The 27,773-nt window shown below is 41.4% G+C and overlaps 2 protein-coding genes across 3 annotated transcripts; one reads left to right on the forward strand and one right to left on the reverse strand.

The window, feature by feature from the left end:
• Nucleotides 1-11: 11 nt before the first annotated feature.
• LOC148080308 (3-hydroxy-3-methylglutaryl-coenzyme A reductase-like) lies at nucleotides 12-10,306 on the reverse strand. The gene is made up of 20 exons (XM_087791936.1): nucleotides 10,189-10,306; nucleotides 8,444-8,624; nucleotides 7,509-7,623; nucleotides 7,344-7,431; nucleotides 7,062-7,146; nucleotides 6,545-6,650; nucleotides 6,329-6,435; nucleotides 6,154-6,273; nucleotides 5,960-6,093; nucleotides 5,459-5,685; nucleotides 5,284-5,390; nucleotides 4,948-5,142; nucleotides 4,728-4,886; nucleotides 4,498-4,655; nucleotides 3,662-3,767; nucleotides 1,934-2,104; nucleotides 1,373-1,513; nucleotides 1,154-1,312; nucleotides 929-1,083; nucleotides 12-859 (listed from the first exon to the last, which is right to left on the reverse strand). The coding sequence occupies exons 2-20, from the start codon at nucleotides 8,603-8,605 to the stop codon at nucleotides 817-819; spliced, it is 2,538 nt and encodes an 845-aa protein (XP_087648062.1). The 5' UTR covers nucleotides 8,606-8,624; nucleotides 10,189-10,306; the 3' UTR covers nucleotides 12-816.
• A 5,333-nt stretch (nucleotides 10,307-15,639) lies between these two features.
• Nucleotides 15,640-21,620, forward strand: LOC148080309 (beta-1,3-galactosyl-O-glycosyl-glycoprotein beta-1,6-N-acetylglucosaminyltransferase 4-like). Of its 2 annotated transcripts, none has more exons than XM_087791942.1 (2): nucleotides 15,640-16,407; nucleotides 18,508-21,620. In XM_087791942.1, the coding sequence occupies exon 2, from the start codon at nucleotides 18,509-18,511 to the stop codon at nucleotides 19,790-19,792; it is 1,284 nt and encodes a 427-aa protein (XP_087648068.1). In that variant the 5' UTR covers nucleotides 15,640-16,407; nucleotide 18,508; the 3' UTR covers nucleotides 19,793-21,620. The 2 variants fall into 2 exon arrangements, with proteins under 2 accessions (XP_087648068.1, XP_087648069.1); XM_087791943.1 differs by having other exon boundaries at nucleotides 16,407-16,484.
• The last annotated feature ends 6,153 nt before the right edge of the window (nucleotides 21,621-27,773 follow it).

Here is a 27,773-nt window from a genome sequence, read left to right on the forward strand (position 1 = left end):
CACAAAGTAGAAGATTCATGTTATTAAATAAAACATTAAATTGGTTATTCTAACGTGCAACACTTCCAAAGGTCCTGAAGTGACACGCTGGTGTCAGCAGTAACAAGTCCACATCGCATCAGCCAACGCTTGTACGACTGAGGTGTAACCATGGAAACCACAAGCATCCTATCTGCTCACACAGCCAGAGCTGAGCCAGAAGATGATCTCGTGACTCACTCCATTGTCAGAAGACGGCAAGATTTCCATGTATGCCCAGCAGAGGGCGGCAAAGCACACAAGTTTTTTTTTTTCATCCAAAAGACTGAGTTGGATGTCGTTACCACGGTAACATCTTCCTGTAGGTGTCTTGTCAGGTGATTCAGAAATCAAAGCAGGTTAAAAGCACCAAGATAAGGTTCACATCAGATGTGAACATAATTTAAAGATGGACAGATTTGTAAATTAAAAACAAGCCAGAAATGTTTCAGTTCTAACAAATCATTTGTACAATAATTGTGCAAAAACACAAGTGCAAAGACAGAAACCTTGTTAGCTTGTGACACAACCGCCGGTGATTTAACGATTGATTTCATTAGTTGAACCACTGCTGTATTTACAGGATCACAGTGTGCCTGGTTTCCATGGTAACCAAAAGATTGACAGAAGGCAAAGCACTGACAATGTGTCAACAGTTAATGATCGTGAGTGCAAATCAGGCATCAGAAAGATCCCAGAACCGCTTCAGTTTCAGAGAGTCTTCATAAAGTTGGCACGATATTTGGCGTCACGGGGAGGATACGCTTCTGGTCACACATTCTCCTCTGGGTCACTGTGTCACGTTGTCTTCTCCGACATTTGTGTCAAGTTAGTTTTGGACCTGAGGGCAGAATTTGAGTCAGAACTTCTGTGTGGATCACTGGCAGGGGACTCGCAGGGCGGGTCAGACCTGTTATGGGTCAGATGACTCTTCACCAGGTGTCCAGCGGCGAGCGCAGCCATCAGCGAGAGCTCTCCGGCCAGAACCGTCGCACAAACTACTCGGGCCAGCTGCCGAGCGTTTTCTCCAGGACTGTCAGCAGAGGAGCCTTGAACCCCCAACATCTGAGGAACAGAACATGAAGGTTATCACTACGTGGTCCAGAGGGTTGAGGGGGTGGAGTCTGGGTCGGACCTGGAGGCAGGACTGTTGAGGCAGCAGGTTGGTTCCTCCTCCCACAGTACCGAGCTCGATGGACGGCATGGTGCAGCTGATGTGCAGGTCGTCACCGTCTGGACCCGTCGCCTCCATCTGAGTGATGCAGTTGGAACTCCCCACCGTCTGGGCCGGGTCCTGAGAGGAAAAAGATCGGGTCAGATCCGGCAGTCCACATCGTCAAAGTACAGGACTCACTTGACCGCAGGCGATGAAGATGGCGGCGACCACGTTGGCGGCGTGAGCGTTGAAGCCCCCGATGCTGCCCGCCATGGCAGAACCCACCAGGTTCTTGTTGATGTTGAGCTCCACCAGGGCTGTCGCCGTGCTCTTCAGCACCTGAGCACACAGAGCTTCTGCTGTAACAAGGAGACGCTATTCTGGCAATGTTCCCTCTAAGCTGCACGTGTACGGTTCTGATTTAAATGGTAACTTTAAGATGTGATAAATCAATACTTTCCATGGGTAACAATCATGGACTGACATTCTGACATTCATGATCTCTTCTTGAAGATGTGGACCAGTCCACAAAATCTCATGTCATTTGAATGTAGAATTAAAAATAAAATGGTAATGAAATCATAATATTGTAGCTAGGGCGCATATAATTAATCGTCAAAGATGACTGGTTTATGATATAAATCAAACTGATGACAGTACGTCTAATGTTGCTCACAGTGGCACAAGGACACTCAGGGAGATGATACGTTTGTTCAGACGGTGAAAAGACGAGAGGTAACATGCTCTCTGGTCTCTCACCTCTCGGACCACCCTCCCGGGCACAGTGGCTTCGCTGACAACGGACTTCCCGCGGCCCAGGATCCAGTTGACGGCGGCCGCCTTCTTGTCGGTGCAGAAGTTTCCGCTGAGGGACAGAACCTGGGCGTCTGGGAATTCAACCTGCAGTCGCTGCAGAGCCTGTTCACTGGCCTGAAGGGAAACAACACGCATTAGACTCTCTCTCTCTGTCGCCCCCTGCTGGCGACTAGCGCGTATATCACTTTTACGTCTTCAATGAAATGCGTTAGAGATCATGAAGTTAAAAGATGTAGATCAGGGGTCGGGAACCTTTTTGACTCAGAGAGCCATGAAAGCAAAATATTTGGAAATTTATTTCAGTGAGAGCCATATAAATAATATTCAGATGTAAGAATCTGTGCTTGACACGAATTCAATCCCTTTTCCTTTGTTCATCAAAATCAACAAAGAATTCAGACGGGTTCATCCCTTTCCATGCCTCCATTTCAATATGTCCATCATATTTAAATGAAGCACAAGACTAAAATTTCTCCATTTCTGTGATCATGAAAAAACAAAAACAAATGAAAACATGGATTCAAACTAACAGTTTATATTTGTTAATTTTAAACATGTCTGATATGAATCACACAAGTGGATTAATCAAATTTCAGATGAAGTTTAACGAGAATAAAACTGTTAAATAAATAAATAAATCAGTAACTTCACATCATCATCGCTTTGTCTGATCGTCTCTGACGTCATTAGAATGTGTGGCTCACCTGCACCTGTTTAACGTGTTTGTGTTTCTGCGTATTCTTATTACATTCGTGAGATAAAGGTAATTTACAAATAGTCATCATGTGATGGTGTATTAATACAAGTGTGTTTTAAGGACGCGATCACAAAAGGAAAACCAGCATTTGTTGCGCTTTCATTGAAACCTGCAGCTTAACTTTGATGGACCTGACGTCATGTTTCTGTGACTCTCGTAGAGAAGAACCTGAAGCGATCAAACGCGCATTATTTTGTTCGATATATTATTTAAAAAAAACAAGCTTATAATTCTATATCGTTTTTCTGAATTGCGTAAAATGACTGTCGCACGTTTTGCTCTTTTTATTCCCGATTCATATGATCTTTTCCGTGTGTTCAGTGGAAGAGGCGGGAGCTCTGATTGGCTGCTGTGCATGTCAATCAAATTTTCAACCAATCGGCACAATAACCATTTGATTAATATGCACAGCAGCCAATCAGAGCTCTTTACTATTTTCTTATATCATATTTTATTAAATCACGCGATCTACTCGCAACAGCTTCGATCGCGATCAACGTATTGTCCACCCCTGAAACAAGTGATAATATTTTATGTTTTATCTGAAAAGCCGAAATCTGCGAGCCAGATGCAATCATCAAAAGAGCCACACCTGGCTCGCGAGTCATAGGTTCCCGACCCCTGGTGTAGATGGAGAACATCCCAGCCGTTCTGAAAACAAGCTGCACAACTTCCCTCGTGGCTCCCTCAGAGAGTACGGGTGAGGGAAGAGGGGCTGCTACAAATGATGCTTTGGAACAGGAATGTCAAACTATTTAAAGATGTTTGAAGTGTACGTCTCTGTTCATCTAAGGCTGAGTAAAATGTAACTCTTTGTGAGCTTTAATACAGTAAATAGTATTCAAACATTTTCATTTGTCCTTTTCTTGAAGACAGAGAGTTTCTCAGCACTGAAGGAACCGTGCAGGCTGTACCTTAGAGATCATGTTCATGCCCATGGCGTCTCCGGTCTGACAGTGGAAGCGGATGTACAGGTTTCTTCCGGCCAGACTGGCCAGTAGCTTCTCCAGGCGGGCGAACCTGAGAGAGAGAAAGAGAGTTGATCACCGGCTAGTTTTCATCAACAAGTCATCAAGGGACTTTCTTAGTGACTGCTGGTCATGTGACGATCATTAAGAAACATTATGATTTGTTAAACAGAGTCAAGCTAAATACTATGATGTATTTTCTCTCTGCAGTTTTTTTATTTCTCGTCTCACAAAAGTGGAACATCAAAGGAAATAGTTGAAAATGTTGAGTGAATGGAAAATTAAATGAAAAACATTTCACAGTAACTTTATTTACATGTTCCACACACGCAGTAGTGAAACAATCGCTGTTACGGTTGAAAATGAAAAACTTCTTTATAAGATTTTCAACATTTGTTAAGTGAATCTGAATTTATACGAGTATATAGTAATATATAGTAGGTTTTATATCACATGACCTACAAGTGCCGAGATCATCATATACAAGTCACAGTTCTGGACTGTTGATCTAAAGTGGAACAGAAAATAAATCCTTTCACTGTAATTGCTTTTTTTTTTTAAATGCCAAGTTTCGTTTTTCTTCTTTAACATTCTATTTTATACTTTGACTTCATTGTGTTCCTTTAGTACCTGTAAATTGATCTTGAGAGTTTTAAAGGTGCTTTTAAAGGAAATGTAATGTTATTATGATTAAATATAATAAAACTAGACCAATAATCAAACCAAAGACAAGAAAACTCGAATGTTGAATTGAAACATTTAAAGTCGTCACTGCTGCTCACCTGCTGGTGCTGTCGAAGGACTCCTTCATCAGCTGGAAGCCCTCGGAGCCATCCAGCCACACTTTGACCTCTGCAGCACGACATGCCGAGGGCAACCGGACCAGCGGGCCCCGGGTCATGCCGTCGGCCAGGATCCTGCTGTAACAACCTCCACTCATCTGGAAGGAAAGCCCAGAGTTTGTAGCGTTTGCTTCAAGAACACAGACGTGCAGAGCAGGAGCGTCACTCACAGACAGTGCTCTGCAGCCTCGGTTGGTGCTGGCCACCAGACAGCCCTCTGTTGTTGCCATGGGAACATAAAACGACCGCTCGTCCAGCAGCAGAGGACCGGCCACCCCGACCGGCACCGGCATGAACCCGATGACATTCTCGCAGCACGTCCCCATCACCTGCAGACACACCGGTGTTACTGACGGAGTCCAGCAGAACTCGAGAGGAGTTCTTGCACACCTTGGTGTAGTCGTAGTCCTTGTACGGAAGAAAGTCGAGCGCTGAGGCTGCCGGAAGCTTCTGTGAGAGCAGACTCCTCCGGATGCCAACACCCCTTTCTGGGCTCTCAAGAACCGACTCCAGTTTGTAGTTGAGGATGTTCCGGGAGTCGACCAGATTCATCACCTCCACGTCGCTGAGGCAAGAAGCTCCGCGCTGAAGACACACAACTCTTGAATCAGTTTGAACATGAGCCAGCAGAGGGACATTGAAAAAGTAAGTGAAGGAGGAAGGAAGAGGACTATAGTGATGGATGAAGGAACACATCTGAGGACAGATTGAGAGACAGATCTTCACCTGAGGGTCAGTGAGGATGCTCACGCACTCCTGCAGACTCCTCGGCATCGAGTCGTCGCTGCAGGAGTTCAAGTCGTCACTGATGGACGGAGGATTTCTCGTGTCTTCTGCAGGTAAAGTAACAACGTTTACGAACAGAAGACATGGATCTGTGATCCAGGACACCGAGACTCACCTGTGAGCTCCGTGTGTGAAGCCGGCGAGCTCTCGCTGGTCGTAGATTTAGGAGTCGTGGCGTCAGAGACGTCGTTCCAGCTGCAGCAGCTGTCGGACGCTCGCAGCTTCAGCGGCGGAGGACTCATGATGGACAGAGACGTCTCCGTCTCCGGCTGCTCGAAGAAGACGTACTTGACGGCAAGCAGCAGAGCCAGTGCCAGAGTGATGAGCTGCTCCAGGTCCATGCTGGACACAAACCACCATTTATCTTAACATTCGCATCCATTGACTCAAATGTATAAATATTTGTCATGAAAGTAGAAATGGCATCACTAAAATCATTCCATGGAGTAAAAACGAAAATATTCAAATATTTATTAACAACAATCAGAATCAGAAGTAAATATTGACGTTTTATAAATCAACATAAATTCAAAGGCGCCGCACAAATCTGGACCGAATCAACCTGTCGGACCCACTTGTCGCTGGGAACCAAAGCATTAACAGACAAATCTTGCACCTGTTGAGCTGGAGTGGCCACTTGGCTCCTCCGGACTCCAGTCTCGGCTCCATGGGTCCGCCCACCGTTCGGTTGGGACCTGGGTTCTCGGCTGCCAGTCGGGCGTGCGCGTGGACCAGCGCCAGGCCCAGAGACTGGGACACAAGGACGTTAGTGAGCATGACGGTTCCTTGCTGCTTCACAGACGTCCTCACCATGATCATCTTCACTCTCTGGGTCACAGGGTTGGGCTTGTTGTCCTCTTCCTCCTCCAGTACTCGGGCGAAGTGGCTCAGCTGCCAGATGGGACGACCTTCCCGGCTCTCCCTGGAGAGCTGCGAGTGCAGGCGTGAGCCGACATTCTCAGACGTCACAAGACTTTCTTCTTACCTCCAGGACCAGAGACACACAGGCGGGGAAGAAGGTCATGAAGACAAAGTAGTTGGCCAACACCGACATGCAGCTGAAGCAGCACATGATCTCCAGCTGAGGAACACCTGCGATACGAGCGAGCTCTGCTTTAGTGCTTGTGATGAGTTATATCAATCAATCAATCAATCAATTTCAAAGGACACATGAAGAGGTGATTATGGTGCAGTCTTTTACCAGACATGGTGCCGATGCCGATGACCAGACACTCCACTAGAGCGTCCAGAGTAAAGGTGGGTCCAAGGATAGCCATTCCCTTCCCGATGTTCTCCCTCACCTCTTCCTGCATCACAACACAACCAGTGTCACCTTATATGAGTGGAACATTTGACGACTCCTCAACTGACATTAAAATTAATATTTTTAACGTTCTTTATGATGGGTTTAAATGAAAGTGAAACATGTACAACACTGAACAACCAGTCTTTCACACTCACTTTGTCTCACTCCCTCTCAGTAAACTCTTCACTGAAGCTGCACATGTTTACAATTGTCATACAACCTATTATTTTATTTATTTTGCATTTCTGACAATATAAATTTAAGCTTAATGGACAAACACTTGTAATGGAAAAAAAGGTTTATTGATTATCAAAGTATATAAAACATATTTAATGAACTAACCATTGAATGTATAGATTTGTTATATCTATTAGTATAAAGTGGACAAGAGCGGCAGCGTCACTGGGTTTACCTGAGAGTCAGAGCTGAGGGCAAACTTGGCCAGAGTGCAGGCTTTAGACAGGTCGATGAGTAGGAGGAAGAACGGGAGAGCTTCACTGTCAAACAGAAACATACATATGAATGATTTTGTTTCCCCAGCAATCCATTCCGTTTACTTTACGATGATCTGACGATAGTACTAGCACATGATGACTGATTTCAAACCTCACCATTTACAACTGAGGGAACATGCATTAGGATGGTAGCAGACAACAGTTGTGCAGCAGAAGAATCGCACTTGAATTAAACTTACTTGAGGCCTGTCAGCTCCCTTCCAAAGAAGTGTATGACGACAGTGCTGAACACAAAACTAGAGAATAAAGCAAACAACCCTGCAATTCCTGGAGAAGAAGAACAAATAGGATTAGGTTTCAATAGACGACACGTAGAATGACACAGCGTCGACCCACACACTGACCCAGGATGTACTTGGAGCCCAGTTGTCGAAGGTTCTTGAACTGGAAATAGATGTAGACGATGGCGACACAGCGAGTGACCGTGAGGATGATGACATCACTGCTGTGGGTTTTTACCTGTGGAGGAAATCGTGGGGGAGATAAAGTGACCCGATAAGAACGCCGTGACAATGTAGTCAAGTGATTCAGACAAGCACGTTGTTCAAACAGAAAAACCTGATAAACTCACAGACTTTTATTGTGAGAATTTATTTTAGTGACACATAGTGAAAGTGAAAATACTAAAGATAAACCTGTGAGGTCAGCTGGACGACTATGTGATGATTCATTAGTCTGGCCTGTGGGTTACGACACCATTTTCACTGATTTGGAACATTACAGACAACTTTAATGAAGATGAACTTCAGGTTAGTGATTTACTAATTCACAGACTTTCCATCATATACGCGTGATATTGGATTGTTAATGGCTTAATGTTGTAATAAGTGTGTATATTTGGTTTATTGTCCAATAAATCAAAGAATTGCTATAATTAAATTCTCATTCTTGCTCGAGGCAGTTGATGTAATTTTTGTATAAAAAAAAATTAGACACAAGGAATGTTACAAGATTAATTTCGTGAACTTGTTCAGCCCTCTGCCAAAACATTTGTCAACAACTTACACCTGGCTAATCAACACTAATGTATACTCACATTATTAAGTGTCATTACAGAAAAATGTCAACATCTAACTTAAGAAGATGAGACAACTTTCTCAACACACATCTTTGGAAGTTGAACTGTGATTAGTTTAACCTGTTTTAACGCATCGATCCATGAAGTGCGAGTTAAAAACAAGAATCGTCTCTGGCTTACTTTACTTTTAAATGTTTTCAGAAACTACCCCAAACACAACATTGCGATGCGTTCGAGAACTGTGTGTCGTGGAGCTCTCACCTCCTCTACTTTAGGACAGTCGTTCCAGCTGCAGACCTGACTGCTGGAGGTCAGGCTGTTCATGGACACAAGGCAGACGGTCAGGGCCAACGTGCATATTATTACCTCCCAGGGGTGAGCGGCCACCAGCAAGCCATGCTGCCGGAACAGCCTGGACAACATGCTCTCTAGTTCTACTCAGCTGTGGATCACAAAGAAGAAACAGTAAAATTCTAAACTCTTAAGAAAATCAATGACATCATATGTTCATAATATAGACTTGTTGACTCTCTGACACAAGCCAACAGATGAAACAAAAGACGAAAACACCCACCATTATATATATACAATAGATTTCTGTCAGATATTACACTCTCAAAAGACACAACGGTTTGCTTTCAATTTTGGGAAATAATTGTTACTGCAGCATTTAAGTCATATTGTCGTTTTAGACAAGAACTGTTGTTACAATGGACAGAAATGTGTTTTCCTTTCATTTCCAGCTTCAAATAATTAAGCTTTCAACATTTCCTTATAACACACGCCTGTCCTCCATCTACCCGCTGCTTCACTCAAACATCCAGCCCTCCATCTTCTTCCTCTGCCTGCATGAAATCAGAGGCATGTCTGAGCTGTAAAATTAAAGATTATTCCTAAAGCAGAGGAAAATGTATCCAAAAAAAATTCAATGAATCATTCCAGTGCTAGGTAAATCATTTAAGGAATGTAGTGCTTGACACTTCTTCAAATGTTTTCTGACATTTAAAGAATTTGCTTTTTGTCTAAGGACTCATATTGCAATCATTTGAGATCCAACATTTAAAACTGTAGATGACAACAAAATGTATTTAAAAGGTGAACAATGTCTTAAAGAGGAGACGCATGCTTCATTCTTTTCGTTAACAAGAAATGTTTACAAACATGTATTACGGATTAACATGAATTAATAATCTAGAGACATAGATTTACAAAGCATTATCACACACTGGACAGAATTGAGAACTTTTCCTGAGACAAGTGTCGTAAAGTGGAAATGTATAGAGATCTAAATGAACACTGTGAAGACAGAAAGATGGATGGACAGCACTGTCATCTATGTGTTTTTTGTTGATATGATACATTTCCATACATGTACCGTGCATCAACGGTTTCATTCTCATGATAGCGTGTCTGTAAGGATTTCGTTTATTTTCTCTTCCAGCTGCTACATTACAATATCCCAGTTTGGGATAAAAACACTAAATGAATCACTTATAAATAACGTCTCACTTTTGTGCTTAACTCTACTAGGTATTTGTTTTACTAAATATATTAATATATCCCAACTTTTGAACTCGTTGACACAAATAAACACACCAGACAAACAACACAAACATGTCTATGTGGGGTTACAACGAAATGCTCCTGGGAATATTAACGTTTAGTAGTACACTCAAGTAGTATTTAAAGGACACATTATTTAAATGGTTTAATATTGTAGATTGTCCTTTAAAAATAAACTGAACTGAACTAAACCCTGAGTCAGAGGCTTATAAATTAATAATATAAATAATAGCTTAACTGCATAAAACGTGAGAGAGTATTCACATGGTTATTAACGGTGTCAAAAAGGGAAATTTACAATTTGTTCAAGAACAAAACATGTTTTAACACCGGTAGTGGCGACCTTCTTTAGCATTAGCATTAGCCGATTCACTCGTTACTCGTACATTGACAAATCTACTTTCCTACAATATTAAACCGTAAACAAGATAAAAGTCACTCACTCGAGACTAAAGGTGTATTCTCGTTCAGACGCTCATCTTAAATATGTTTAGCCCACACGCTTGATACTGATGTAATATGGCGAACCGGAAGTGATGACCAACGCCTCAGCTGCTGTCACGCAGTTGAGGGGCGGGGCTATAACTTTCTTCTTCTACGGTTGTAGTCGCTTCGTAATCGTCTTCGACAGTATTGTCGCCATCACCTGGACAAAACAAGGATCGAACAGTAAATCGTTAGACTATAAATCCCTCTTGAGATCTCCTTCCTGTTGGTGGGAAATAAGATCTTCTCAGGGGCTATATTTTATATAATGATTGTTATTAGGGGCCACAATTCAAAAATTCAACAAATAAAGTAGTGAAATCCACTTATATTAAGAGATTAACTGTATTGAATAATATTGAATAAATAAATACAAAAAATATATATTTGTGTTTTTACATTGTGTATTTTTTAGTTGTTTAAGTTGTTTGGTCTATGAAAGGCGATTTAGACATTTTTTTACTTACTTACATGATCTTTTCCTTCATTAGAGCCACTTTTATACTGACTACATGTTCCCATGGACTCTACTTTAGCCAGGTCTGGTTACAACAATTACACATTTAGATATATATTTAGGTATATATAAATCAACATAAAGTAACAATGTCAGTGTTCTAATTTTGGTAATCTTATCTCCCTCTTATAACCGTGTTTCAGACTAATTATTTAGCACAATATGTTGATGGTGCAATGATCCCTCCTCAATACATTTTCTTGTCAGTACTTTTCCTGTTTCCTCCCCTGTTTCCTCTGTTCTGTCGGAAGTTGAACGTTCCGGGCGGTTTGAGGCGGGACGTCCTGACGAAGCATGATGCCGGCGATCTGTCATCAGGATACTTTTATTTATGCCTGTCCTCCCGTAGACTGGCGTCAGCTCTTTCACAGTTCTGCCTGGTATAACATTGACTCTCTCTCGGTCCTTCATTCCTGTATGACTCTGGAATAAAAAGAAAGTCACATTGACTTTCTTTGAGGAGGAGATGATGTAAGAGTTTTGAGGACGCTCTCATTCTATCACTGAAAGAAAACAACCAATTAAAGTATATCATTTGATAATAGTCATCCAGTAGCAACCAGGGAATCTCCAGAGCAACTAGAGGAATTTGTCGAGCACTTATATTACGGACAAGGAAACATGGGACGTAAAGGAAAAGGTTTGTCGGTTTTCTCGATTAATACACTCCTGAACTCCCTGGAATCCCAGATCGCCCTCGTAGAACGGATAAACTAAGACTTTCAAATAATAAAAAAAACAGTTTGGAGTTCTGTCATGAGCGAATCGAAATGTCACAACAGATCATATGCAGATTGAAGAAAAGTCACGTTTCTAACAAATGAAATGGTAGATATACACCGTGAATAAAATCATTTTCCACCGTGTCCACTGCCTGGGAGTGATTCAGTAGATCAACCAGGGCCGGGTCTAGACAGGCATGTATGAGGGGGCAGCCACAAATCTTGAGGGGGCATTGTGCTGTTACTTACTTACTTACATGTAAGTTTGAGGGGGCACAACATTTATTTGAGGGGGCCAGGCCCCCTCTTGCCCCTGCCTAGACCCGGCCCTGAGATCAACGAACATTCTCTTCTTATCATCGCCAAGTTGGCGCCTGCTCCTGTTGCATTGTTCAAGAATTTTTTTTGCTCATAGTTTTATCACAATAAACATGTAGTCCTGCTTACTGCGACTCCAAATGAGCTGGAAAGAATGTGCCCGGTTAGAGTTTCGTTTCCCAGGAAATGAGAGTTTGTGCATTAAGACCTTCAGCAAGATAAGGGAGCTGAACTCAGTATGCAGGAGATGACAATGCGCTGGCTGCGTCCAGCAACAAATGAACAGACTGTTTGAACTCAAGTGTGTCGTCACCTGAAATATGGAATAAAAAGCCAGCAAGGAGAGAGAGGTCCTTCTGTTGTTTGGGACGAGCCGTTCCAAGCGCCTCTCCACTCCTTGTTGGTGGTCAAAACTGGATTCTGACTCTATTTTTTATTCTAACGCTTGTCTCATCTTACATCTTGCTGCCACGTGCCCCCTCCTGGGTGTGGCTTGGTTGGGGGCAGCATAGCTTCTCGTTGTCACTGGGACTCAGGGGATGGTGTCCTGCCCCCCGGAGGTTCCCTCTTGCCCCTCCTGCAGATGTGTGTGCACTCACACTGTCACACACTTACATCCAAACACACACTAACACACACTTTCTCCCTCCACTTGAGCCTGTTTACTTGTGTATTATATACATTTGCAATCGGCCTGATCAGTTGGGAAGGAGACTGTCTGTCGGGAGCCTGGTCCTTTCAAGGTTTCTGCCTCCAAGAGGGAGTTTTTCCTTGCCACAGTGATGTTGTCTTCGTAAGCTCAAGAGCTGCACTGGTAGCATAGAGCAAGTTCAAATTAACCATGTAAATAATAAACCACGAATCCACGGATAGGTCTTTGTGAATGATAAAGATGACTCACTTTAACATATACACAGGCTGTGCAGCTCTGGTTCTATCAGGTTGGACAATGAATGTGACTTTCATTTCTTATTTGTCGATGGTGAAGGTCTGTCAATAAAAAAAACAAAGGTCCTAGTCCCACAAGTTCCCATTTTCTCTCTTCAACTCGTTTGAAAAGATCGTTCATAACATGCAGACTTTAACAAAGTGGGAGGGACTTGCAGTGATAACAACACTGCTGTTTTTACATTCATCCTTGTTCCGAGAATTAAAGGGTAAAGAGAGTTTATTCCTAATAAGAACTAACAAGCTGGATAAGAACATCGTTGTTCAGCCTAAAGAGTAAATAGTTTAACAAACAAAATAATCTCCATTATTTCTTAAACTAAAATTGACAATACAAATAAAATGCAAGCATAAAATCAGTGGCATAAAATAATAATAATAAAATCAATAACTAGAAAAACATTTCATTTTAAATGTATTTTCTGATCCATTCATTATTTAATACTTTGAAATACTTTTTAATACTATGAGAACTTTCTCAGTCCATATGGTACGAACATAAACGTAACCTGCACATCTGGATTTTGGAATCATCACAACACTGCAGTTGACTTCAGTTTCTTTATTAAATGTATTTTCTTTCTTCACATTTAAAATTAATGGCCAACAACTTCATGATTAATGAGGTGTTTGCAACTAGAGAACACTGTGTTGTAACAAAAATAGATACAACCATGTGTTTCTGCATTAGTATACATATTGAATGATGTCTGATGATGAGTAATAATCAAAATATTCAGTGTCATTCCTAAAACTAAAATCGTTTTGGGTTTGAAAAATGTAAAAAGGTTGTGAAGTATTAAAGTCTGAGGATTAAGAAAAAAAAGATTGGTCTATCATCAAACAAAAAAAAAAAAAAAAAAAAATCCTGTAGATTCAAGTTTCAGGAAAACACTTAACAGCCTGCTAAAATAGACTCTAATAGGAGTCGAATACGTGACTTTGTGGACTGGAATGAGAGGAACCACTTGCAGCTGAACACCTCAAAGACCAAGGAGCTGGTCTTGGACTTCGGGAGGTCCAGGACAAAGCCACGTCCAGTGTCCATCAGAGGCGACGAGGTGGAGATACTTCACACCTATAAGTACCTCGGTGTGTGGCTGGACAGTAAACTGGTCCTGCAAAGTTCAGAGTAGACTGTACTTTCTGAGGAGGCTCTGATCATTTAACATCTGCAAGAGGCTCCTCTGCATGTTCTACCAGCCTGTGTGCCAGTGTCTTGTCCTATGCTGTGGTGTGTTGGGGTGGAAATGTGTCCAAGAGGAGTGTCAACAGGTTGGACAGGTTGATCAGAAGGGCTGGCTCTGTGGTTGGCATGAAGCTGGACTCACTGTTGACAGTTGCTGAGAGGAGATCACTGAACAAACTATTGTCCATCATGGATGACGACAGTCATCCTCTGAACACTGTCATCAGTGAGCAGAGAAGCAGAACGAGTGCACGAATGCTCCTTCCTAGGTGAAAAAAACAAATAGACTCAAGGACTCATTAATTCCTCGGGCTATTAAATTGTAATTAAATTAAGCTTTGGAACGATCTTCCTCTCGTTGCGCTTGATGGATCTACTGACTCCTTTAAGAAACATCTTAAAACGTGTTTATTTGTTTAGGCTTTTTATTGATTTCCTGGAACTCCAGTGTTTTTCTCAGTTTTATATTGACCTTTAAAGTATATACTTTAGTGAGAATTGTTTTGATTGTTTAAGCGCTTTGTGACCCTGGTCTGGAAAAGCACAATACAAATAAAAATTACTTACTTACTTACTTACTTACAATTCTGAGTTCGGGGGCAGGAGTGGAGTAAAAGTATCATGATGTTAATCTTTGTATCCTTTGTCTTTGTTATTTTTCTTTGATCTATGTTCTTTATCTTTAGACTTAGATTGTGTCATCTTGTTCTTTCTCTTTATTTCTCTTTGTTCTTGTTCCTATTTTATTTAGATTATTTTTTATGAAAATGCTGTATTGCTGTGGATAATTGAAAAAAAAAAACAATTTCCCGAAGGAGACCTCCTGAGGGATCAAAAAAGTTCTACCTAACCTAACCTAACCTAAAATGTTTCTTCTCAATTTGTTATTTTAAGATAAGAATTCTGGAAACATTGTACCTCATAATTCAAGGACTGCAAGATTTAAAGCCTGTACCACACTGGAAGTTATGAAATTATAAAACTCAAATGTTTTTTTTTACAATTCATTAGGTCTTTTCTTTCTTGTGTGCTTAGTGTTAACTTCCCCTGCTGAATATGCAAAAAAAGGTACTAGAAACATGTTACTTCTGTGATGTTTATCTTAACATTCAACAATTTAACGACCAATGAGAAGATCCAAACGATTTCTCTGTGGTTTAACACATTTACACACGTGTTTCCGCACTATTATGAAGATTGAACAATGAATGTTGAGAAGCATGGAAAGATATTCAAATAGAATATTTTTTAAATGCTTTTGTAGTTTAAAAAAAAGTTATACTACCGGTACTCTAAAAAAAAGAAGATTTTTTGCAGAAGGAGAGAGAAATAAGTAAGAAGTAGTTTGTTGTATATTTAGTTGTTTTTTATAAGTGCATTTATAGCCATCAGGTCAGCACAGCAGGAGGTGAAGCGATGCTTGAGGGAGGCAAAGGACACCTACAGGAGGAGGTCCACACAACCTCTTCCAGCATAACCTCACTTCAGGTCGTTGATGTACCGATTTGTCCAGGGACTTTGTGGACTGGAGTGAGAGGAACCACTTGCAGCTGAACACCTCAAAGACCAAAGAGCTGGCCTTGGACTTTGGTCTTTAATGTTCCCTCTAAAACAACGTCCTTTTTAATAAAGCCTTCTGTAGCTGCACAATAGAGGTAGTCAATGTTCCACAGGACTGCTCGTGTTCTGCAGAACAGAATGTGATTCTTGCTTCTTCAGAGGTCTGTCGCTCTGAACGGCTCAGATGACTTGAAGCATGAGTTCCTCATTCATCCCTGATAATGAGCGGCGGCTCCTGAGTGATTAAGAGGAAACAAGTCCAACTCTGTCCTCCTGTGTGAGGTGAAGATGGTGGCGAAGAGGGACGTCCGAGGCTTTTCAAAGAGGGTCATTGTGGTGAGGTGGGCGTGTGGGTGGGTCAACTGCTCCACCTGAAGGTCCTTACATTACAGGAAACTCAACTATTTTCAAGTTTCCATATCTCCCCCTGGAGCAAATATCACCTTCTGCTAGTAATATTTTAACTCGTGATATATATATTTTTTAACTACCTTTTTAAACACGTTTTTACTCGTTTTTCACTTTGAAAGTTTGGTTTCGCAGCCACAGAAGTCCTCACAAGGTTTCGAACTGTCCCCGAGCACCTCCCACTTTTCCGGGGTCGCCCTCGTAACACGTCTGGTCTCCTGGAGTCCCCTCGAGTCCAGGTCCTGTCTCGACCTGTCTGGAGATGAGCAGCGACGAGGCGACAGACGCGCTGGTGTCAGCCGTCACTCCTGAGAAGCGGAATTAATCTCTCCCCACACGTCGAGAGGTTCACAATCTCACATCATAGATGAAGGACGGAGACGGACTTATTCGGAGTTTTCTTCTTACGACTTTTTTCTTTTTTTTTAATATTCTCCATCTTTCTAACTTCGGAGGGCGGAGCTGGATCACACGACCAGCGAGGCGTTCAGGTCCCGAGTGTGAGGCGTTCAAGGTGAGTTCTGCTTACGTGACATCAGTTCTTGATGCTCTTCTTTCTGTGTGAACACATATTAACCATCCCCGTGGAAGGTAAGTTAAATACACTCCATCCATTTACCATATAAGTAAAGAAAAAAGAAAGAAAAGAAAGTAAAGACAATTTTATATATATATTTAAATGCATGTCATTAATAATTAACTGACAAAACATATTAACAATGTCTTACATGTTATGACACATGATTCATTCATTTTTTAAATTTTGAACCTCTTCATTTGCTATTTAAATATGTGTTATTTTCTATGTCAGCTATTGTTTATTAGTTCAATCATACTATTTTTTTCCCAACTTTTTGTTTGTTTGTTTGTTTTTTACTTTTCTGTTTGTTCAAGGGGAGCACTTATTACTTTTCTGTTTGTTCAAGGGGAGCACTTATTTTAAACTGGTGCGAGGAAAATTGTCTTGGGTTTCACATGAGTAGGAAAGCAGATGGTCTTCTAGGACACATTGGTTGAAACTGATGTTCAAAACTCTTCACACAGTCTGGCTTTCCATCATGCAGTTAATCTCATGAACGAAAGTGAGTCTCACCAACAAAACACTTCAAACTCCTTAAAAAGTCAATTATTGTATCTGTTGTAATATTTTGCAACAACAAAGAATGGAAATACAGATATTTATATAAGAACATTTATGCTTTAGGACCATACTTTCTTTGATCTACGTTCTTTCTCTTTCTCTTTAGACTTAGATTGTGTCTTTATTTCTCTTTTTTCTTGTTCTTATTTTATTTTGATTATTTTTCATGAAGAATTGCTGTATTTGCTGAGGATAATTTGGAAAAAAACAATTACCTACAAAGAAGATAAAGATGTGAAACGAGAATTTCAGTGTTAGAATAAAAATCACATTAGTGGACTTGTGGAGAGCGATCATAACCCTACAACCTACACACTGACTTGGTTACTCATTGAACATAAATGTCAATTAACTTTGATAACAGAGTTGTTCAACACTAATGCATATACCTTTACAACGGTACCTTGCACAATTGCTTCATCCGAACCTTCTGAACAATTGAGTAATTGTTTTATTACTGACATTATCAACCTGAACTCTGTCTTGAATTGCCGCTTTCAATTTTCTCAAATCTATGACATATTTTGTGATGACTGTATCAACAAGAACGCTTTCTAGGACATTTGTGACAATTCGACCCCAGGTACCAACCTGAGCATCCTACATATAGAACACTTTATGACACACAAAATACATCAATATTTCCCAATTTACGGTTGTTGTAAAAACAGATTACTTTATTTTGTAAAATCTGACTTAATACAGTATCTGTGGGATGTATGTCTTAGCTGTCAGTTTGACTGTTGGAGTTTGGCTGCACCCTTGAACCATGATTTAGATGAGATAAACTCTTCCTTTCCTTCAGATGAAAACATCCACCTTCTGTTGTTAATCTTCTGCATTTTATTAAATCTTTATTGTCAATATTTGTCATGTAATTTTCAATAGATTTTAATGTGGACATTCCCTGTGTTTTTTCTCCCATAATTCTTTTTTGTTTTTAGCTTTTGTTGTCAGTTGTTAAGTGTGTTAGGATTTGAAAAATGTGCAGATAAATCATTGTGTTTTTTGCAGCTGCTTACCAGTGAATAGACACATTTTACATTTTCTCCGTTTCCTGTGTGGTCTGCTGTTTGGTTTCCTTTGTTTCAAATAATATCCGGTACTGTTTTGTTTTATAGATGTCACACACCTTTAAAATAAAGCATGTCAATGTTTCACAGAATTTAATTTACTGTTTTATTCTATAGACATGTCACAGCTGGTTGGTTGTTTATTTCAATCTGGTCATATTCTTTCATTTGAGGTTTACAATATATATAGTAAATCATTTCTATAAAAAAGTGTATTTTATTTTTTCTGCCTCCTACAGTTCCTATTTCAAAATAGCAATAGTTATGTATTTGTTATTAAGGATTTTCTTGTGTTTGGTTTATTAGGAGTAAATTATTCTTTAAATGGTTTGAAAGTTCAACTTCTTGTTTAATTTAAATAAAATAAAATGAATGTTTAATTTCCTCAATTCTCTTCCAGAATGAACAGCATATGCTCACCTCTCAGACTCAGAAGACGGACTTCCCTCCTCTCACTGCTGAGTCTGTGTGTTCTGATGTTGGTCAGCCTGATGTACCGGAATGTTGTCGAAGTTTATTCTCCGTTTCGTGGTGGCATTCCGACCTTCCACAAGCATGACATTAACTGCTCTGCCATCTACGCCATGGACCCTGTGGAGGTGGGAAAATCGCTAATCATCCAGAGGAACCTCGGCGTGGAAGAAAGAGACGAGTCGATGGTCGACCTCACGGCCGACTGTCCGGCGTTCAGAAGAACCAGAGGATACGATAAGGTGTGTGTGACGGAAGAGGAAGAAGACTTTCCTCTGGCGTTTTCGCTGGTGGTTCATAAATCTGCAACAATGGTGGAGAGGTTAATCAGGGCGATCTACTCACCCAGCAACATCTACTGCATCCACTACGACCGAAAGTCTCCTGCTCACTTCATTGCCGCTATAGAAGGTCTAGCCAACTGTCTGCCCAACGTCTTCGTCGCTTCCAAGCTTGAACACGTCCACTACGGCAGCATCAACCGACTCAGAGCCGATCTGAACTGCCTCTCTGATCTTCTGGCGTCCAGACGTCCCTGGAAGTACGTCATCAACCTGTGCGGCCAGGACTTCCCCCTCAGGTCCAACATGGAGCTGGTGTCTGAACTGAGGAAGCTTCAGGGCGCCAACATGTTGGAGACCAGTCGACCCAGTGAGTACAAGAAGGAGCGCTTCCATTTTCACCATGAGCTGCAGGTGCAGGAGTATAACAAGAACTTGGTGAAAACATCCGTGGTGAAGGCGGCGGCGCCTCATGGCATTGAGGTCTTCATAGGGAGCGCTTACTTTGTTTTGTCGCGAGACTTTATTGCTCACATCAGCTCCTCAAAGGTGGCCAAAGACTTCCTGGCGTGGTCGGAGGACACATACTCGCCCGACGAGCACTTCTGGGCTACACTTGTACGACTGCCAGGAGTACCCGGAGAAGTAGCGAGAAGTCACCCGGACATCACAGACTTGATGAGTAAGACCCGGCTGGTGAAGTGGGAGTACCTGGAGGGGAGCGTTTACCCGCGGTGCTCCGGGCAGCACCTTCGAAGCGTTTGTATTTACGGCGCCGCAGAGCTGCGCTGGCTTCTGACGCAGCATCACTGGTTCGCCAACAAGTTTGACCCGAGAGTCGACCCGATTATCGTGCAGTGCCTCGAGGAGAAACTGGAGAAGAACCAACGGCTTTTCCAATCGGTAGCGTCGCCCATGTGTCGGAGAAGTTGACTTGGAAGTGCGATGGGATATTTTACAAAGATGTACCAAAGTAATGAAGGCAACTTCATGAGCGTCCATGGACCCTCACTGTTGCTCAACCGTGTCGTGTGACCAAAACAACTTCTCTGTTTTCCTCACAGTTCTATGCTAATGCTTCATTCTTAAAGTGTGCCAAACACAAGCCTGTGTACTACATAGTTTTTCAACAATTTTAGGGGACCAAACTCAGCCATGTCAGTGAAAAGCACTTAAGAGTCCAGTCATGTTTTTAAACAAATATATCTTGTTTTAGTCAACGTTAGCATTTTGGCATATTTTGGCATGATATGTTTAATCAAGTCTTGTTTTCCTCCATTATAACGGCTCCTCCACCAAAATATTTTGTCTTAATTCTCTTTGAAAACCAGAGGGTTTGAGGGAGACTATGGCGGGGCAAAAGAGACTATGCCGGGCCACCATGGTCCACAATCACCTGAAAGGTTCACTGGTTCAGATTAGACTCTCTCTCTATGGCTCCCTATCAGTCAAGATTAAGCTTTGTTGACTGAAGGAGAAGTAAAGGGGCAATATGGAGCCAGGATATGCTCTTGACTACACTGGAACCAAAGGGGTTTAACAGGTGAAGGTTGAGAGGCGTTGTTAACTCTTATCAGCCCTTTGTATTTGGAGTGTGAGAAGGTAACACTTGAGAACGTCTGCAGCTGAGAGAAAGAGGCACTCATGGATGTGGATATTTGAGACATCTGCCGGATTATGAAGATTGGACGGACAGACGAGACTTTGCAATTAAAGTTAAATAAAGAGGAATGTGGTCTGACATGGAGAAATCTGCACAATTCAAGACTGAAACTAAAGACGTTTTTGATTGTTGAAATAGAAAACGTTTTGTAGCCTTTCATTACCAAAAATGAGTGTTTAGATCATGAGAATATAAAGTAACCAACATCTTCTTACGAGTATCAAGAGATAGGATAAGATTCACTAGCCACAGTGGAGGCTTGTTTCGTCACAGCAAAAAGTTCACAGAAACAAATATGGAAACATACGGTGAGAATATTCATTAAAAAATATATATATTTCAACATGACATTGTTTAATATACTGTACATTCGTAATGCTTTGATAAACATACTTAAAAAAACAAAAATGAGATAGTGTTGTACACAGTACAGAAGTACAGAAGTGGGAAGAAAGCGTTTAAAACACTCAATTTAGACATGAATATGATGAATATCTATTTTAAAACATACCCTCATGTTATAATTATCGAATAAACATTTTATTTATTTATTTAATTGGAAGGAAAATAATTGTAATGAGATTATAAAAAACAAAACACAAATGATTCACTGTAGAAAATGTGCAAGACTAGGTACGAGAATTAAAAAATGAAGTTCAGGGAGAGGGTCGTGAGGGTGATCTGGAAATGACGCCGGGCAGTGAGACAGTGGTGCAGGAGTGACAGGTGCATTGTAGGTGAGAGTAGGATTACTTCAGGGATCAACTCTTCTTGTTGCTATAGTGATGGACGGGGTGAGAAGTCGAGTGGGGAAGACAAGATTTAAGCTTTTAAAATGAAATACCAGCATGATATGAAAGATTAATTTTGGTCAACACCAAGAAGTTGAAGGCGATGATAATAAAAATAAAAGGTATATTGTAAAGGAACATTTTAAGGTGAACAAAAGAAATTGCTTTCATAACTTTATGCTGCCGTGACGAAGACTCAAGAACCCAGAGGAAGCCTTGCAAGCCCACACCACCACATCGTCTCCAACATGTTTCAGGGACAATTTTGTACTACTTTTCTTTAACCTTTTTCAATAAAACATTTTTTCTTAAACCCTAGATTTCTTTTTCCCAATGACCCAGTTTTTATGGTATGATAAAATAGAAATGACTTTACAATAGATGTGCACGAACAAAACCATGCACACTCAGATGAGTTGTTGTTTGGATTTACTTTGGTTTTTCTGTAGATGTGTTTGTGAGATCTACCCACGAGAGCTACAAACTCCAGACCTGAGTCAGAACTCTCCAGCCCAGTTGACGCATTAACAAGTCCACTTTGTTTACACTCCGTCCGCCAGCAGATTTTTCCTCTGCTGAGCAACCGCCCTCAGTGAGGATTGTGAGGCGAGGAGAGAAACACACCCGCTCTGTCGTGCACACAGAAACTTAATTTAGAGATGGGTGCCCCCCTCGCGTGTCCGGCTGGTGTCAGGTTTCCCTCCAGGATGAGACCGGTCAGGAAAGAAGTGACACTGATATGTTGTGAACCGCTGTAGCGTGTCACCCCGAGCTCACTTATCAGCCTGCGAGAGGTCGTGAAGTCCAGCCTGTATGAAAAGTTTATGAGGGAAAATGATCTGTCGGATGGAATCACCAAAACAAACATCTATTTTTCCCTCTAATATTAAGACTATTTTTTAAAGTTATTTTAAAGTATTTCCCTGTCCAATTGCAACCTTATAAAACAACCATATTTGGCGCATTAAAGTAGATAGTTAAAGTCTGTACTGTTTTTAGGAGAAAGAACTGACACGATTGAGACAAGATTTTTTTACAACTTTCTAGTTTCTTGTCAGTTTGATATTAGAAAATAAATTGTATTATTTTATTCTAGATTACACCTTATTGAAGCTAGCATTAGCTAAGGTAGAAAGTATAGCATTCAATCAAAAATGTCCTTCGCTTCACAAAAAAACCCTCCATTGTCACAATAAGATGTATCATGTGGTGGTACATTTTAAGATTCTATATATCTCTTTAAAGAGCTAAATAAATCACACGTAAGAGCATAGGGTTCCCCTACTTGAGGGTTTGAGTCATATCATCTAGAAATTAAACATTTTTACATTTTGTTACAATATTATAATTATATTCATGAACATTGGATTTAAACAAATAGGAAAACTGAATGAATATGTGTCAATACTATGTGTGGCCATGATGTATGGTGCATTGACATACAATACGTCGTTTTCTTTCAGTTCAACTATGATTTGAAAGTTTGCATCAACCATTAGCATTATGGAGGAGGGGGAGTAATTCCGTGTAGGACCACTGAGGATGCTGCAAACTTCTCGGGTTAGAGTAAAAAGGACATTGACGCAGACTCAATTGCACGCTCCTTACCTACAATGACGTACTGTCTCCACATGATGGCGCTGTGGTAGCGGCATTCAGCAGTCGCCGCTTCCTCTCGTCACATTCCACTGAGGTGTCAGGTGACCAGCAGCCTGCACATTTTTAAATATTCTTCATTATTTCTTGTTACCTTTTAAAGGTATCTTGATGGAACTAAACAGGATGAAGGCCTTGTGAAACAAAAACAAACTTAATGTTATCAAACAGGCGGGAAGAAAGTGATCAAGTTGGAAAAATGCCCATTAGCTTTTAATTTAAAAAAAACAAAAAATGTTTGACTACTCAATTGAACAAGTGGAGCGTCTTAGTGAGCACTTTCCAAATCAACATGTGAAGTTCAAGGCCGTCCCTGAGAGACAGCTATTCAGGTGTCCACACGAGGTAGACAAGCACATACCTCAGCAGGTAGTTCTTTTCACATCACTGTCTCAGAATCATCACAAAATCCCTCCCTGGACTCAAACCCTGGTCACTACAGGGAGACATTATTATGAGCAGAGGTCGTGAGGTCGTGTCAATCACACTCAACTACCATTTGTCCCTCTCATGAAGACATTCATCAAATCATCCAATGCATAGATAAACATCTAACAACGATGGAGTAAAAGTTTCAGCAGCAGGACATAAGATGGCTCATTATATAGATCAATTAAAAAAAGTTTTTCTCTGAGCTTATAGAGAACCAGGTTTCAGTCACTACAAGGTGTTTTATTGTTTGGTGTGGAATGTCATTTTTATTTTCCAATAATTAGTTGACTGAGTACTAGTATAGTTGGTTCCTCCACTGACCCCCCTTGTGTTGTCTCTGGCTCAAGGTGACCCAAACTCCACCACTGTATATAAATTTATGGAAGCCAGGGAGGTCGTTCACCTTGACCCAGAAGCAACACGAGGAATACCAAAAACACATTTGTTTTCGGCCTCAGGGTCACCTTGACGCTGACATAACACAAGGGTTAAATGTCTTTTTTTGTTTCTCGCAATTAAAAATGTAAAACCTTCCCCAAAACAGACTTTTCTGTATTGATGCTGAATATACATTTTCATCTTTAATGTGGTGTTTTGATTTTTATATGTTTTAGTGTGATATATTTTCTGGGACTATGAACTTTGTTCACATATTTTTCACCTTGGAGGCGATCTAATTTGATCGGGAATGCTTGTAAATGGCTCTTTACACAATAAAAGTGACCCTTGAACTAGTCCAATCAAACTAGACCTTCAGCCCCAGTTCAGATACTGTGTCAATGAAGCTGCACGTTTATTTATTTTTATATAAAGGCCGACTTTTAAATTGGAAAGAAAAACATCAGGTGATCCCATAAAACTATGGTGGCTGCTAAGGTAAAAAATGCCAGATAACTGATGACATACTCGAATGAATAACACGGTTAACCCCTTGTGTTACCTCAGGGTCAAGGTGACTCCGAGGCCAAAAACAAATGTCTTTGAGATATCCCTTGTGTTGTCTCTGGGCCAAAGTGAACGACCTCCCTGGCTTCCAGAAATACATTTGCAGTGGTGGAGGTCGTTCACCTTCACCTAGAGACCCTTAAGACCACACAGGGGGTAACACAAACATTTGTTTCGGAGCCTCCGGGTCATCTTGACCCTGAGATAACACAAGGGTTAAAACTCAACAAAAAACTCCTCCTGGTCCCCAGCACAGGAGCGCACATGAACTCCGCGTCACTCGCCTGCCTCCTGCAGGTGTTGGCATGACAGCGATGACTTAATATGTCCTAAAGGTGTCCACCTGGGCGCATAAACACTCACGACCGCCTGACAGCGCGGCCACGCGCGTCTTCCTCCTCCTCTGTTCACTTTACGGCGCGCGTGTATCTCTTTATGGCATCCATCTCTCTCGTAAACCTTGAAAAGGCTGTTGAGGCGGCGGATAAATCTGAGGGCGACAGTCCCTGATCTGCCAGAAGAATCTCTCTTGTAGCTCCTCTCATCCCCTGTCGGTGTGTGTGTGTGTGTGCGCGCGTGTGTGTGTGTGAGAGAGTGTGTGTGTGAGAGAGTGTGTGTCGTCAGATAAAGCAGCTCCACCGTCACCTGTCTGCCTGATCTGGAAATCTATCAGGTTTTTACATCGTCATGCAGCTTATTTTTGCGATGGGAAGTCGTGCGTGTTTACAGTTGGCGTGCGTGCTGTTTGTGTAACAGGAGTGTGTGCGTGTAATTAATGGTGTGTTCCTCCTTCATAGGGTAATAGGATTTCCCCTCCGCAGGCGGTCACACACTATACGTGTGTGTGTGGAATTAGTGAATGGAGGCTCTATGTAGTGGATGCCAGTGGAAGGTTAGAGGGCCTGCGTATGTGTGTGTGTGTGGGGGGGTGTGTGTGTGTGTGTGTGTGTGTGTGTGTGTGATGGGAGGAGGGGAACGAGCGCGTGATTTATAACAGCTACTCTCCAACGTCGCCTTTCTCCCACAGCAGCACCGCAAACACATCCATTACAAAAGTACTGATGTTAATGGGATTGTCGTGTGTGCGTGCGCGCGCGCGCACCGCGTGTGCCCGTGAGTGAGTGTGTGTGTGCGTGTGCAATGCTTAAGTGTGCACCTTTTTCTGTATGTGTGTGAGAGTGATAACCAGATGCTGCTGGGTGAACGGAAGGTGAAGGTGACTGGAGGTGTTTCATGGAGGAGCAAGTCACAGGACAAACGTGTGTGTGTGTGTGTGTTTGTGTGTGTGTGTGTGTGTGTGTACAAAAACACATATGAACACATTTATAAATAGTTAAGTACCTGCAGAGGCGTCTCTACTTGTGTTGATATGTATATTGTATTTATGTGACTCTAAAGTTAAACTACTTGTGTTTCTTTACATGTGTGTGTGGATGAGCTTTCGTGATACACTGTTGTCATTTTTATCGATCGGTAGGTGGCGCTCTCAGTTGAAACATTCTTGAATGAGACAGTCAGAGCCAAATTTAAAAAGAGCCAAGAGTGCCACCTAGTGGCAATGTTTCATGGTACCTCATTCAACCATCACTAGTCGAGGTATGACGTTTGTGTAAAGAGGTGTGACAGTAGGTGTGTGTCTGAATATGTATGTACACATGTTAGTGCAGACCAACTGTTAAATTTCAGGTCAGTGTGTACTTCTACGTTTGTGTCCTTTGATACAAGAGTCTGATGGTGATCTGCGTCGCAACCTACTCCTACCAGTGTGTGTGGATGTGGGACTTACTTGATGTCGGTTTATGACATTTTTTTATGATCTAAATGAACATGTGAGTGTGAATACAGTATTGTGTGTATGATGACTTTATGTGTGTGTAGATGTGTCTGCATGTATGTTTGTGTATGCATTGTATATACAATGGTTGTGAGTTTTCCATGTTATGATTCTGTATTCTTATATATATAAAACCATAGATTTTTCAGTGTGTGTGTCAAATATTTGTTTTGCTTACTCCAGTGTGTGATTGTGCAGTTAAATGTGTACTTAGTATGTAAATATGTGTATGAATGCATTGATCCCTGTAAGTGTGTTAAAGAACGTGTCTTGTGTCTGTCATGTAAGTCCACAAAAATGTGTGTGACTTTTGGGGACAATACACAAGTTTGTACATGTGTCGGCAACAATTTGTTTATTGTGTTGTGGGAGTGTTATCATTTTTAAAATTGTGTGTATGCTTGCGTCTGTATGAACTTGTGAGTCTGTACTGTGTTGACATGCTAGTCCTCATGTAGATGTGAGAGTATGCAGGTGTGTTTATACCTTCACATGTGTATGCACATGTCAATGTATGAAGAGCTACACACTTGTGTTTTGTTGTTGGACATGTTCAAGTGTAGGTTTGTGTATGAATGTGTGCACTATTCATGTAAGAACTTTATAACTTTATGTCTACGTGTGTGTCTTTAAATGTTTTGTGAATATAAGTGTTTGTGTCTCTAAGGATGACCTTATTTGTATTTGTGTACATCTCTGTATTTAGTGTTTGTGTACTTGTAGGTTGTGAATATGTACACAACAAAGTATTTTTGTGTGCAAGAATGTGCTGCATGTTCATGCAAAAGTGTAAATGGGGGTGTGTTTATGCATGTGTGTGTGCGTGTGTGTGTGTTTGTGTGTGTATGTGTGTATACGTGTGTAAAGCATATGAAGACTCAGTGATGGAAATGAGAATGGAGGAAATACTCCAGAGAATAAGGGAAGTAGCAGCGAGGAAATAAATAAAGCACAGGCTCCTCTGTAATAGAGCGGCTGATGTGGAGCGTCACATCCTGCCCAGCATGATGGTTGGTGTGTGTGTGAGAGAGAACACACACACACTCTGTCTGTCACATTACCCTTTACATTAAAACCAGTCAGGAGGAAAATTAGCACAGACCTGAGCCACCGTGGGCCCACCTGGTGGACTGAGGAGGGGGGGTTGAGCGACAGAGGAGGGGATAAAGAGGGGGGGATAACGGGATGCAGAGGTGGGGGTCACGGAGACGTGATCGCCCAGAGGCACCGGTCTGATGAGGGAGGGAATACTCGGGTCTGTGGCGCGACTAGTACGGCCTGTGTGGTACTTTTACATCAATATCTGAGATGTTTGAAGGTAGAATTTGTATAATGTTTCTTTAAACTGTCCCACATTTAAATGACAACTCAACTCAATACTCTTCTTAAGGCAAGGTTGAAAGGCAGAAATGATACAATCACACGAGCTATACGAACAACTGGAAAACACTCAGAGAGCGCAGACCTCTGCCAAGCCGTTTTTTAACCCCCACATATCATTTTCACCTCATCTATATTTATTTTAACAACATGATTAAATCCTAAAAGATGGTAATGAGTCAGGAAAATATAACATTCTCAGGAGATAAAGTA

Source organism: Callionymus lyra, chromosome 5 (genome assembly GCF_982586985.1).
Source record: "Callionymus lyra chromosome 5, fCalLyr1.hap1.1, whole genome shotgun sequence".
NCBI classification, from domain to species: Eukaryota; Metazoa; Chordata; class Actinopteri; order Syngnathiformes; family Callionymidae; genus Callionymus; species Callionymus lyra.